General features: G+C 37.1%; 1 protein-coding gene across 5 annotated transcripts in view; it reads right to left on the bottom strand.

The window, feature by feature from the left end:
• Nucleotides 1–14934, bottom strand: part of LOC134354873 (inaD-like protein) — a 332069-nt gene that overhangs the window by 210588 nt on the left and 106547 nt on the right. For all 5 annotated transcript variants that reach the window (XM_063064296.1, XM_063064298.1, XM_063064297.1 and 2 more), the window contains exons 19-20: nt 4255–4464; nt 2036–2155 (exon numbers count right to left, since the gene is read on the bottom strand). In XM_063064296.1, the coding sequence (XP_062920366.1) occupies nt 2036–2155; nt 4255–4464 (330 nt within the window). The remainder of the gene's footprint in view (nt 1–2035; nt 2156–4254; nt 4465–14934) is intronic.

Below are 14934 nucleotides of genomic sequence, written 5' to 3'. Positions count from 1 at the left end.
GAAACCTGGATTCAATTCCAGCCTTGGCTCCTGTCTTTGTGGAGCTTGCACGTTTGCCCTGTGACCATGTGCTTTCCTTATATGTGCTGGTTTCATCCCATCTCGCAAAGGTGTACAGGTTAGTACATTAACTAGCCAATGTAAATAGACTCTGTAAGTAACCATGATCCTACTTAATGGTGGAGAAACTTAGGGGTTGAGTGAGCCTCTCTTGTTCCTAATTTTGTCTGTTCTTTAATGAGTTATGGAGCCATGATTCTTTTCAATGCACAGTAATGTAGACTGAGGAAAGAGAAATGCTTTAAAGCATTATACATAAGATTCTTCGTCATTTCCTAAAGAGAATCTGTGCCAATGGTAAAGGTCTATTGTTTCTCTTTCTGATAACTAATATCAGGGATCAGTTTTGGAACCTCTGCTCTTTGTAACATACAGTATAATGATCTGTTCAAAAATGTGAACTGATTAGAAAGTTTGCAGACAACACAAAATTTGAAAGAGTTATGGACAGTGAAGAAGGTTGTCAAAGGATATACTGTAGGTCAGTTGGACCTACAGTATAGTCAAAGAAATGGCAGTTAGAGTTTAATTCAGACAAGCACAAAATGTTACTCTTTGAGTCAAGTAAATGGCAGGATCCTTAACAGCATTGATCCACCAAGTTGCAAATGTCTTGGATATTGAAGTCCTCAACACGAGTGCATTCCTCTGTACACCTCAGCATTGCCCTCCATACTTCTTCTAAATGGTGATTTATCAGCTGAGGAAATGAGTTCAATTGCATTCGGCAGCAGGCTTCTTTGCTGACACTAAAATAATTCATGATGTTTAGAAACGGAATATTTAAAAATAATTCATACTTAGGTTACAACCCAGTCCATCATGGGTAAAGTCCTCTCCACCATTGAGCATGTATACATGGAGAGTTGTCACAGGAAAGTAGCATCCATCTTCAGGAACTCCCACAACCCAGGGAATGTTCTCTCCTTGTTGCTGCCATCAGGAAGGTAGTACAAGAGCCTCAGGACTCATATAACCAGGTCCAGGTTTATCACCCCTCAGCCACCATGCTCTTGAAGCGGAGAGGATAACTTCACCCAACTTCACTTGGCCCATCATTGAGCTGTGCCCGTAACCTTGTGGACTCACTTTCAAGGACTCTTCATCTCATGGCCTCAATATTTATTGTTTATTTATTTATTATTATTATTTCTCTTTTTTCCTTTGTATTTGCTGCTTGCTTTCTTTTGCACACTGGTTGTCCACCCTATTGGGTGTGGTATTTAATTGATTTTATTATGGTTATCAGATTTATTGAGCACACCTGCAAAAAAAACGCACCTCAGGGTTGTATATGGTGACATATATGTACTTTGATAATAAATTTACTTTGAACTTTGAATCCATATTAAGGACTTTAGAGGGCCTTCCCTCTGAATGTACATCAATATGTACCTCTTGTTGGCTTTCTCAATTGGTCAGAATGAAAATATACAAGGACGATGATAATAGTGGGGTCAAAGATATTGATTCATACATGCAACTAGTTTTCAAGACATTCTTGCAGTATAGCAGGTGTCCAAAGTGACAAAGACTTTGGATAGTCATTTGGAACTGTTGTGTCTTTGTAAATTCCTGTGCTTTGGTTGATGCCAAGTGGTCAATTGAGTTAGCTTTTGTTGCATGTTATGATACCTTTTGATACTGACTATCTTGCAATGCCTTTACAGTTGGCAGTTGGGATAACTGCATTTCTACGGTTTGGAAAAAATGTCTTCTTTCTAAGTTCATTAGTGAATGAGATATTTTAATGATTATCAAACAATTTGCAGGTTGCTGCTGCAATTTATTTCAGATTTATTTCATGAATTACCTGTTTCAGTTATGGCAATTGGCTCACATCCCCAGATCAAAGGAGGGGTGCAACCCCCAGATTAGTAGTCCATTAACAACCACAACACTTCCGACGTGCATCATAAATACCAACGCAGAAATACTTTAAAAACAAGTCTGGACTAATATTAAATGCACTTACATGGGGCACAGGCAGGTTTGTAGAGTAAGCTAAATTTAATATATCTGAATCATGTTTTATATCTTCTCTTGTGGCAACTGAGCCAGCAAAGTCTGAAATGTTATTTTCATTTGCGTCAATCTGGAAAAAAAGTGTGTTATTTTCAAATTAAATGAGCGTTTACTACCATATCTTCAGCAAAAGGTTTTTTTTTAAAACTATTTTTCGTTTAGTCTCAATTATTTCTACAAATTCCAGTAGTGCACAAGGATATTAACAAATGTAAAAAGAGCAATGAAATATCTATATAACATTTATACTCAGATATGGTTCCCTCGATAAAGACATCAACTTATTATTCAAAGGTGATCAGTACGGTCACATGTATAGACAAAATATTCTCATTAGTATATGTAGCTGACAATATATTGTACATGTAGAGACATTATTATGCCTCTAATAAGCTTTCTTATTTGATTTTGTTGCTATTCATCTCAATGTTCATGTCATTTGTGTTGATTAAATATGACAATCATTCAAGTCTTTAAAGAAATCATATTCAGTCGAATTGCCTATGCATCAATAACAATGTTATGAACCTTCGTTGTACTTTATTTAAAAAAAGGATTCCCATGTAACAATGAACCAAAGCATAGCCTGTTATTAATCTGGGGCATGCAAAGCTATACTGACTCCTTACGTAGTACACAAGAATTCATTTTTAACAAAAAGCAATAATAGGAGAATTACAGTCAACCTCTGTTAGGAGAAGGTAAACTAGCTCAACCCAATTCTTGCTTCTGATCCATTCTGAAGCTACTTATAAAGATATTGAGCGAAAACCTGCTTCATATCACGTCTGAGAACTTCTTCTATAGTGCCATGGATGCAGAGAAATGGGGTAAGATTCTACAGAATATATAGTAACTGATGTACTGTAGGGTTTTGTAGAGAGGCAGGAGATTTTCTTGAAACTTTTTAGCACAGCTGGACATCATTCACCCCATCGTGTCTGTGTATGCTTTTGAAAAAGACTGCACAATGAGCTTAGCTTTTCAGTTCTTCTCTGCATTCCAACCAGCCTTACAGTATTTTTTTCTTTACAACTATGTGTAGAATCTTCATTTGAATATAACCATACCTACTTCATCATTAATCCAGATGGTCCATTCTAAACTAAAATGAATCGATACATAAAAAAAAGAAAATCTCATCTAGTTCTTTCGCTAATGTTCTTGAATCTATATCTATCTCCTGGTTACCAATCATTTTATCATAGTAAATAGTTTTTTTAAAAACAAATCTTCTCAGAAATTCTCTAATGAAGAGAAAATCATTTCTCCTTATATTGTGCTTCATTCTGATAGATATCCAGTGCATCCACACTCTCCTAAATTGTCAAGTCTGGATATGAGCACTAATTGATTTAAGGCCTTCACAGTTATTAACAAACAGTTACTGGACTTTTTGACTTCACCTATTAAGCTAAGGACACTGCTTCTTTAATAAAGAACTATTAACTTGCTCTGCCTCCTCTCAACATTATGTGAAGCGCCATATGTTTTTGTCATCGTGCCACGTCTTTCATCAATTTTATACTCCTGTGTTCTTCTCCATAAAGTCCTTTTCAAAATAGATCAATTTACAGGATCGATGACATATCTATACAAATCCTATGAAATGCATGATTATTGGTTTCCCTCAATAGTGACATTGCAAATTCCAAAGACAGCAACAAAAGCATCTAATATGAAGCCTATGCTGTTTAACAAAATCACATACAAACCTACCATAGCAGCTTAGTTACAGGATGACGGATTATCACACACGACATAAACACAAACACATTATGTCTAATGGCAAAAAAAAAACAATTTCAATAAAATTCATGGACTTACGTAAAATGAATTTGCTCATTTTTCTAACTTTTGTGCTCAAATGTATAAGACAGGCTTCTTAAAGATGAGAAATCTGTATTACTAATTTACTTTTTAGATTATTTTGCAATGAAATATTCAGCTATATCAACCCATATTAGATTTAAATCAAATACATTTGTTGAAAACCTGTGGCATAATACAAAAAAAATGTAACATTTATGTTGAGGAACAAAATTTATACTTCTACTGTAAAATAAATAAATTTAGTGCTTTTTTTTGCAGAGTTTCCAAGAGCTTGAGATTGCTTCAAATTATGACGTTATCAAATGGATACATTTCACGAGCAACATTGGTGCTTACCACCATTAGTTTGCAGATGCCAAGGCGGACCTTGCCAGGTGGAGCGTCTTTCAAAGCCTGAACAGCTTCCGCCAAAGCAGTATTCTCTAGATTTTGGTCATTGACAAAGATGAGCCGATCACCAGGTAGCACCCTGCCATCACATTCAGCAACCCCACCAACCACCAAAGAGCGGATAACAATAACAGTGCGTGTGGGATCTAAAGGATCCTGCAGAGGGAGCCAGAGACCATAAGAAGTAGATTAGATTAAACAAAGAAAGATCCCTAGCAAGCTTAGACAAAGGTATGCAGCACACAAACCTATCACAGTCATTAATCCCACAAGCATTTAAATTATAATATAACTTTTAATCCGGAAATATTACTTGGAAAAATTCTATTTGCCAGAGGTTTAGTTTGCATTCTTCTCTGAGAAAGTCAACCAACATTTATTAATCAAAGTTAAACAGCTTTAAAGAAAATACATTCAAAACTGAAATGCCACTTTATTTGAACAGTGTTAATGATAGACAATGCAGAGCTCACATTCAATTTGCCTTTAACCGTAACGCACCATTAAAAAAAACTTTTTTTAGGGCTAGATGGGGATGGGGAAGGGGAAGGGGAAGTGCACAGTTGTCAGCTTCCTCCCATTCATCACCACAATCAATCTGAAAGGCCAGGACAGCAATGTCCAAGTGATTTTGTACATCACACACAAGGAAAATTATGTAAAGCTGAGAATGAACTATAAAATTCTATTTCAAAAATTAAATAAATTTATTCATTAAGATTTTTGCATTGCAAAATAATGGAGATTAAAGTTAATAAATCAGCTGAAATAAATCGCCGCTGGCTGCAAACTCTGACCAAGAAGCAACCACAGCCGAGGACGTGAAGAAGCAAGGCCCTGCCTATTCTGGATCCATGCCCTGTCTTGCAGTAAAAGTTGCCTGCTTTAAAAAGAAGCCATGCTAGAGGATGAAAGCAAATCCTCATGAAAACTTAGTGAGGATTGATTGACAAAATATATTGTGGTCAGAATTCCATCCTCCCCCCAGCCAACAGTAGTATTAAGTTAAAGTATACAGCTCCTGACCAGTCATGACTGAAATTGGCATTGGTATATTTGACAATATAATAAACACAGTGAAAAACAGAATTATCAATTAAAATGATACAAATGCATTCTTAAATACTCTCATTACTCCACATAAGACATAAGTATACCATTCTTTAAAAATGATTATTTTTGTAATATTTATGTTCTTGAATATTCTTCATTCATAATATTTTTGTTCTTGAATATTCTTCATTTATACACAGTGAAACAGCAAATAATGACAAAGGCCGTTTAAATCAACCACATGATTGTTGACAAATCCAAACGGGCAACGTAATAATACACAAACACACACACACACACAATGCTGGAGGAAATGGTGGCGGGGGGGGGCCTTTTTTCCCAGTCTTGACGAAGGCTGGGAGCCTGAAACATCTACTGTTTACTCTTTTCCATAGATGCAGTCTGGCCTGCTGAGCTCTTTGTGTATATTGCTTGGATTTCCAGGATCTGCAGATTTTCCCTTATTTGTGACTGGCAACATAACAGACCACAGTCATAGAAAAAAGTTGTTTTTCGGAATAGAGGAAAATTGAATAGTAGGCATTCCACAGAGCTGCATGTTAGAATCACCGTGTTTTTTAAAACATTTATTACTTGTATAGGCTTGTGACTGAAAGCCTGAATTTCACTTTCTGTGAACGTCACAGAACTCAACAGTACTGTGAACTTGGAAGAGGATATTGACATAGTGTAGCAGATTATCAAAAGGCTGGTGGAATGGGCAGATGCATGGCAGCTGAATTTTAAGACAGGCAAATATGAGTGATATATTTTTGGAGGAAGAGTGAGGAGAGGCAGTTTAGAATAACAAACCTAATTCAAAAGGACGTTGAAGAGTGGAGGAATCTGGTGGCACACACGTACAAATCAGTATAAGTGACAGAGGCAGGTTGTGAAAGTGCGTATAAGGCATATAGAATTCTTCACTTTATCATGAATCCAAATCCCTTAGCCATCATGTCCATGCCAGGCATCCAAAATCTACCTACACTAATCTCATTTTCCAGCCATTATTCTGCCCACGTTACCAACACATCAATATTGTACTGTAGGGGCATGCAGTATAAAAGCAGGAAAATCAAGCTGAGCTTTGATCAAATGCTGGTCTGGCTTCAGCTAGAATGTTGTTTTCAATCCTGGATGACACAACTTAAGGAGGATGCAAAGGTATTAGAAAGAGGTTCAGAAAGAAGTACAAGAACAGCTCCTGAGGTAAGGGACAACAAAGATATAAGGGGCTAGGACTTTTTCATGTTAAGGATGAGGGGAAATTTGATACAAGTAGATGAAGTAGTGACAAGTCTAGAGAGGATAGAAGGAGATTGTACCCATTCAACAGAGGGGTCAGCAACTAGAAATCATGGGTATACAATAAGGAGGAAAATAATTAAGAGTGAAATGAGGAAGAAGAATCTTGTAATCTGGAATACAAGCAGATGCGGTGGAGTTAAAATCCACCATCCTGCAAGAGAATGGATAAAGAAATTGTGAAGTAAAATTTGAAGGACAACACAAACAAGGCTAGTAAACTAGTGGAAACAACAGGAATTCTGCAGATGCTGAAAATTCAAGCAACACACATCAAAGTTGCTGGTGAACGCAGCAGGCCAGGCAGCATCTCTAGGAAGAGGTGCAGTCGACGTTTCAGGCTGAGACCCTTCGTCAGGACGAACTGAAGCCCTGACGAAGGGTCTCGGCCTGAAACGTTGACTGCACCTCTTCCGAGAGATGCTGCCTGGCCTGCTGCGTTCACCAGCAACTTTGAAGTGTGTTGCTGGTAAACTAGTGGAAATGGTTTGGTGGAGACAGCACAAAATGAAGGGCTAAATGGCTGATTTTTGTTCCATAACCATTCTACATTTCTATACTCTGCAATTTGTTAATCAATCCGCCTCATGATTTTTTTTTAAACATTGGCTTCCCCAATGAGTAACACTAATAAATGAATGTTTACTCAAAAATAATTGAATAAAATGTATCTTTCATTTTCTTTTACCTTCTATCATATAATATCTCCAACTAAGAAAAGAAAAGATTTTCTGTCAGGACTTTGCTGTTATGAAAAAAATTAGAAGAATAAAGTGGCAAGGCAGATTCAGAAAGTGGTTAGTAATACCAAAGATGCTCTGCAACAACTATCTGATCAAATTTCTCATCTGGGAAGAGCACATGCCCTTCATTCCAAACCACTCTATATGATGAAAGCTGACACTGGCAACCTGCCATATGTAGCATAGAAGTATCTTGCTACTCTATTACGCTCAGTGTTTCAGATCCAGTGGCTTGCAGATATTGTTAAATTCTGAGATACACTATGTTGATGATCTGATATATTACTCTGAAGAGATAACTTTTTTTACTCTATAAAGATTTCTGTGCAAATGAACTGGGGCAGCATGACAGCGCAGCAGTTAGTACATTACTTTATAGCACCAGCGGCCCAGGATCAATTCTACCACTCTGTAAGGAGTTTGTACATTCACCCTGTAACCGCATGGGTTTCCTCCAGGTGCTCTAGTTTCCTTCCAAATTCCAAAGACGTACGGGTTAGTGGGTTAACAGTCACAAAGGTGCAATTGGATGGCATAGGTTTATTGGGTTGGAAGGGCCCGTTACTGTGCTGAATCGCTAAATAAATAAAATAAACCAGGAAATACAACAGGGTCAAACCATTCTTATGCAAATTACAATCTACAAAAACCATACCTATCAATTACACAACATACTGTGCTGCCTGGTGTAGATTTTCATGCATTACCAAGCTGCCAAATGTGCAACTGAGGATATTTCTGCAGCTTTTTTTTCCCCCCAATTCAGCAACAACAGTTTGTCCACACGAACTTTTAAACACACTTTCAGCCAAGTGGGTTCTATGTGATCAACATCACCTCCTTCTCAAGCTGCTCATTAATAATCTTGCACTGAACAATATGCCATTCAACGCATGACTTTCAAAACTGTGAATTAATTTCAACATTACTGTTAAAAGGCCTGCAGCAACAAAACAAGTGATCGGTTCAAAGTGGAGAAACCAAAGATAACAAAAATCAAGGGGCTGTTAGAACTTGAATAGACTCACGACTGAGAAAACTATGCAAAAAAAGCTCTTTATATACACAGATCAAATGTTACAGAATATTCTAGAAAGGACAGGTGAAGAATCTACATTTACTGACTTTCACTTGGGCTCACCTATGTTCACTACCTCATATTATACTCATTTTGTATAATACAAGAGCAGGCCTGAGTCCCTGCTTATCACTGGCACCAATCCTGTCCCAGCATCTCACCAAACCCCAAAATAATGGAAACAATTTTGGAAACCTGTGGTCAATTCGTTATAAAGACTTATGATCAGTTCACACTCAGACTGAATTCATGACCATAATAGAATAATAATCAATCAGGAAAAGTATATTGAAGTTTCACTGTAATTTTTCTTGTCAGTCGAAATACTAGAATTTCATTGTACTTTGATGCCACAAAGAAACATTGTTCAAACTTTCAATCCAATATTTGGAATAAAAGGTGACAATGCTTAAAAATCTCTGTTAAAAGTTATCTTTAACACCAAATTTTTGCTGTAAATGTGAAACATGATCTTGATGTTCCAAAGTAAAACTTCATATTCTACAGTAAAAGTACTGAAAAACTTTTAAGTTTTAAAGTTATTGTAATTAATTTTCTTTTTCTCTCTCTGTGCACAAAATAATGCTTTTCAGATAAACTAAGTTCCATCAATGATATGAACTGTAATTATCCTTCCTTCAACTGAGTTACTGACTTTGAAATGAACATTCAACATGTCAACATATTTGCCCAGAATTTGATGGAGAGGAAAAAGAGAAGTTTAGCATTTACAGTTATAAGCAAGTAAAATAACACTGAAACCTGAGGCAAAGGAAGTATGAGAGAGTTGTAGACCTGCAGAAAATGCAGAATGATATGTGCTGCTAATTGACCATAAGACCATAAACATAGAAGTGGAATTAGGCCATTCAGCCCATTGAGTCTTTTATTTGAGAACACCAACATAACGTTTAAAGCAATTACTGCACTTAAACAAATCAAAATTGCAACAGAGAGGTACAAAGTTAAACTTAATGATGCAAAGATCCCTTTAATGATAAGATTTATGTTCCTAGCATGTCACTCAGTCTTTCAGCTAAGACTGAGAACAATTGGAACTGTAAAGTCTCATGCCAGCAGTTAGCAATTATGCTTACAATTTTCTAAAATCTTGGTGCTTTGTAAAAGGTTACTTTTTTTTCTTTTTACCCCTCTGTGCTTCCCCCAATCTGCTCTCTTTCCTCACTTTCCTACTAATTTGCTTTTAATGCACCCTACTTCTTCCCTTTCCTATTTCTCTCTCCTTAAAGTCAGGCGTTAAAATTTCTTGCTCTCATTTTTTCAGCAAGTTCCAGATGCTCTATTATTGCCTACACTTCCAGCAATTTGTGTTACAAAAAAATACCAGGAGGTGAAGAATTGATGCAGAAATTCACCATCGTATGTGCAATCCAGGAAATTCCATCCGTTAACAATTACTGATTGCACCTCCCATTACTGACTTTAAAGCCCAAGGTAAAACAATTGAAAAATCAAGGCAGTCTGTTGTAATTGTACAACAAAGTGCTTTAGAAATTGTCTAAGTAGTAAAACACATATCAGGCTACAATCTATAGAAAATTCATTAAAGTAGTTCTGGTTCTGCAATAATTTTCAAGAGAAAGAAAACAGTGAAGAAGTTTCTCAAAAAACATTTTTAATAAGGCTTGCAAATAATTTTTACATGTTTCTTTCAGGTAATGTAATACTTTATCATGCAGCTGGAAAATAAAAAAGGAAAGTACATAAGTTCCATAGACAGCTGGTGTCAATCACCGTCTCTAGGGTCTGGAGAAAATATCTGTTTACAGAAAGGCAGCATTTCATCTGGCAACATGCAGTTACATGCAAAGTTCATCTGTATTAAAAGAAGAGCATTTTCTGTGGTAAAAAAAATACAAAATTGATTGGTTACACCTTACCTACACTGATTAGTTGTGTTGCAACGACTTAATATTTCCAGGCTTTCATGCATAAATTTCATGGTGTTGGGCACGTGGCCAAGTGGTTAAGGCGTTCTTCTACTGATCTGAAGGTCGCCAGTTCGAGCCTTAGCTGTAGCAGTGTGTTTGTGTCATTGAGCAAGGCACTTAACCACACAGTGCTCTAGTGTCTGTGCAAGGAGTGGCGCCCCACACAGACTTCCAATCTACACCTTGTAAGGCATGAAAATGCCCAACGCAGGCCTCTCAAGGTCTGAGTCGATATTCCCCCTCCCCATGCATTAACCATGTTGATTATTGTGAAAAATGTTCCACATCACTTCAGTTAATTCTTTAAAGTTTTGCTAATAAATATTCTTGCAGGATCTTTAATAAAACTTATGGCAAAAATAACTTGGAAAAATGTGTAACTCGGGTGGTTGATGGTTGGGTTGAGTTGTTCTGTGACCTTTGCAAATATTTTGTCACCATACGAGATTCCTGAACAACATCAACATAGGTGATGGCAAATCAACGATCTCTTTAGCCATTATCTATCTGTTCACTTCTATTGATCTTAGCCTAGGAAAGAAACTCTAATAGAACTACTCACCAATGAAGAACCAAATGATGGGAGAGCAAGTAAAGGTAGCATATACAAACTGGTAGAATTCTGCTTATGTGCCTACTTTAAATTTAACAGCACACTTTACAAACAGCTGAAAGGGACACCAATGGGTTCCCTATCTCCAGGGTCATAGTGGAAGCCATCATGCAAAAGTTAGAAAATATGGTGTTGCCAATTATAATCCTTAAAATTTGGGTCCATTACGTCAATGATACCTTTGTTATATTAAAACACAGTGAAGTTGAAAGAACTTGTAAACTAGTCAACGATGTGTTCAATGATATTAAGTTCAGGATGGAAACAGAAACCGAGGGGAAAAGTGGCATTCTTAGACATGCTTGTCAGTAGAAACACAGAACATTAGAAACATCTGTTTATCGGAAGGGAACACATACAGATCAGGTCCTAAACTATCACAGTAACGATCTAAATGCACACAAGAGCAGTATCAAAACTTTGTTCCAAAGAGCAGAGACACACTGAGGAGAAACATCTCTTCAAAGTATTCACACGAAATGGATACCGACGCAACTTCATATGAAGATGCCTACAAGGTCAATAACGCACCATCCAGGAAGTGACCGAACGGGTTGTCCTTCCATACATTCAAAGTATCTCAGAAATGACAGCCTGACTGCTCCAAGAACAGAGAATTTCAGTCATGCACAAGCCAACAGCAACGTTGAGTACTCTGCAGACTCAAAGAACAAGCCAAGCTATTGGACAAGACCAATCTGGTCTACAAAATCCAGTGCGGGTACTGCATCAAATATTACATCAGCCAAACTGGGAGAAAACTATCCACAAAGACCCATGAACATCAGCTGGCTGTGAAGTGGCATGATCAGCTCTCCCTTGTCACTACCCACAAAGACCGAGAGGGGCACAAATTCAACTGCGTATCAGTGAAAGTCATGGTACAAGCAAACATGCAGCATGCAAGAGAATTCCTAGAAGCATGGTTTTCCGCCAACAATTCTATAAACAGACATGTAGACTTCGATCCCATTTATAAATCAATGCAGGAAAAATTCCAGACAATGCACACAGGTCATCATGCATCCAATCAGAGAGTCGACCCTCTCTCTACATCACAATTCTGTAATCACGACCATTCAACTGATTGATAAGTATATAAAGGCCAAGCAATCGAAGGACACACCACAAATGAACAGCGCACTGATGACGTCTCTTTATATGGTGACAAAACGCTTGCAAATGGATTGCCAAGATTGGAGAACAACTCAATGCAACCAATTATGGCAGACTTTTAGTAGCAATTCAAATGAAAATGAATCATATCTGTAACTTCCCATGATGGGTTATTTTCTATTTCTAAAGAGATATTGAGTTCTTCATGTTCTTAAATGTCTTTATTGCAAACGTGAAGAAAAAGTCCGAAAGGCCAAACATAGCACCACAACAGGGTTGCACCAAAAAAATAGGTTTAAATAGCAGAAATTTTAATTTTCTCTTTAAAATAATTGAATCAACAAAGTGACTAAGTCAAGCTGTGTAGCTTGCCTCATCACTATGATCAAGCTGCAAATGTTTAACAATGTAAACATTTAGGAATACAACAGATTATTTATAATAAACATCAAAATATTCATATATCACCCTTAAGTGATATGTCTGCCATTCTGATATACCATTATGTTCAAATGTCTGAATAGAGAGAGAAAAGTATAGGCAAAAACTTTCAATATCAATCTTGGATTGATACCAGATTTTAAAATAATTTTATACTGCATTGTTAACATATAAGAATGTGTTTCTTGCAACAGAGAAAGTTTTAGATGCTTCAATAACGCTGTCAACATTTTAGCTCATTTTGTGACAGTGACTGAAGTCTATCCAGTTAATAAATTATTGTAAAACAATGTGACCTTTGCAAATCTTTAACTATTTTGGCAATAATACAAAGGGACCTTGCATTAAAAATGACATCTTCCTCATTGCAATTTCAGTAAGTTTTGTATGTTTTTAAATTAAACTGTTTCTTAATTTCCAGATGTTTTTAATTTTGTAGTACTTAGACCAGAACAAAAGAGAAAATGTACTGTATTTGTTCTTGTTATGGTTTGTTTAAATCCATTCAGAATATTGTATCTTATACAATAGTTAAATGATTGCATAATATTAAAATACATAAAAATACAGGTCTCAAAAAAGATAACAGTTAAATGTCCCAGTATAGATATTTGTTGATTGAAAATCAACAATTTTTTCAACATTTCATTGCAGTTTTGCCCTATTCACTTCATTTGAAGACTTTTAGTGTAGATTAACAGCAGAGATAACAAGTCATTCGCTGTCAAATTCATAACAGGAAATTAATGATTAGTTTTACCAGCTGTCATACAGATATACTGTACAGAAGCAGGCCCTTTGGCCCACAACACCTATGCCAACCATAATCCTCATGTAGGACCATCAACATTATTACCTCATAAAACTCTCCTGAACACATTTCATAAATTCTGCCCCATCCAATCCTATAGCACTAAGATGATTCTAACTAATATTAGGGAAGTTAAAATATTACAACCTTATAATTCTCACATCTCTTTGTATAGTCCTGTAATTCCTAGTCACTATGGGGGAGGGGTCTACAGTATAATGGCATCATAGTGATCGCCTAGCTTTTATTTCAAAGCTCTACCCATAAGGCTTTGCTGGGCATTACCCAGAGGATATCCTCGCTCAATGATCCCTCCCCGTCAATACTGCAAATCCCTTTCCTCTCTTACACTAGAAGAATTAATATGCAGAACATGAGCTACCAGTCCCCAGTTGTATTCTTGTAATAGCTATAGTATCACAATCCAGTGTGGCCCATCCATGCTGAGTTCACCTGCCTTACCTGGGAGGCTTCTGGCATTAAATTAATGCACTTTAGTCCATCAGACCTTCCATATTCCTCTTCCTACCCTGACCGGACTGCCTATTGGATGTGCTTGTATCTGATACACTACCATTTTCAGTTCTATCCCTCTGTTAGACTAGTTATCCCTACCAAATAGAACTAGTGAACCTCCCCACAAGAACATTGGACCCACGCCAGTTCAGAAGCGACCTATCTCTTGTGTATCAGTCACCTCAGCTTCAGAAGAGATCTCAATGGTCCAAGTGGCTGAAAAATGCACTAGCTCTTCAGTCCCACATTCTTTTGCCTTATCAACCTGTCACTACCCTGACTAGCACATGGATCAAATAGGGCATGAGGATCATATGCAAGCTAACAAGTCACAACTGATAAGTGATGCATTCTGAAATCCAACTCAGATTCAGAATTTGGTTGTTTTTAACTTGCAGATCAACTTTAGACCCTAAAATGTATTGGACCAGAAATTCAAAGATGCATTGTTGTGCAATGCATTCCACACACAACAACCAATTAAGAATTAGTTTAAGTGTCCCGAAAGTTTAAGTGGCCCATACATTTTCCAACAGCCTTCATTTGTTGGTGCATCACACAAAGAAAATCCGTTAAATTAGGGTTTGCAGGGCAGAGGATAATTTTTGTCCAGGGCATCAGTCAGTGAGCAAGGAGTGGAGGGAGTAGGGTTTGCTCTTGGAGACTGTTTAATCTGCAGATTGTGATGTTGGAAAGGGTCTACATCCAGTTTGTGGTGATGATTGGAATGGAGTGTCATGGAAGATGAGGCTGGGGTAGTGTTACAAGATTGGACCAGAAGACCATAAGATATAGGAGCAGAATTAGGCAATTTGGCCTATCGAGTCGGCCCTGCTATTCCATCATGGCTGATTCATTATCCCTTCCAAATCCATTCTCCTGTCTTCTCACCATAACCTTTGACACCCTTACTAATTAAGGCCTATCAAGCTCCACTTTAAATATACTCAGTGACTTGGCCTCCACAGCCATCTGTGACAATGAATTCCATAGAT

This window comes from Mobula hypostoma, chromosome 12 (genome assembly GCF_963921235.1).
Source record: "Mobula hypostoma chromosome 12, sMobHyp1.1, whole genome shotgun sequence".
Taxonomy (NCBI): Eukaryota; Metazoa; Chordata; class Chondrichthyes; order Myliobatiformes; family Myliobatidae; genus Mobula; species Mobula hypostoma.
This window is presented reverse-complemented; position numbering and strand designations above follow the sequence as displayed.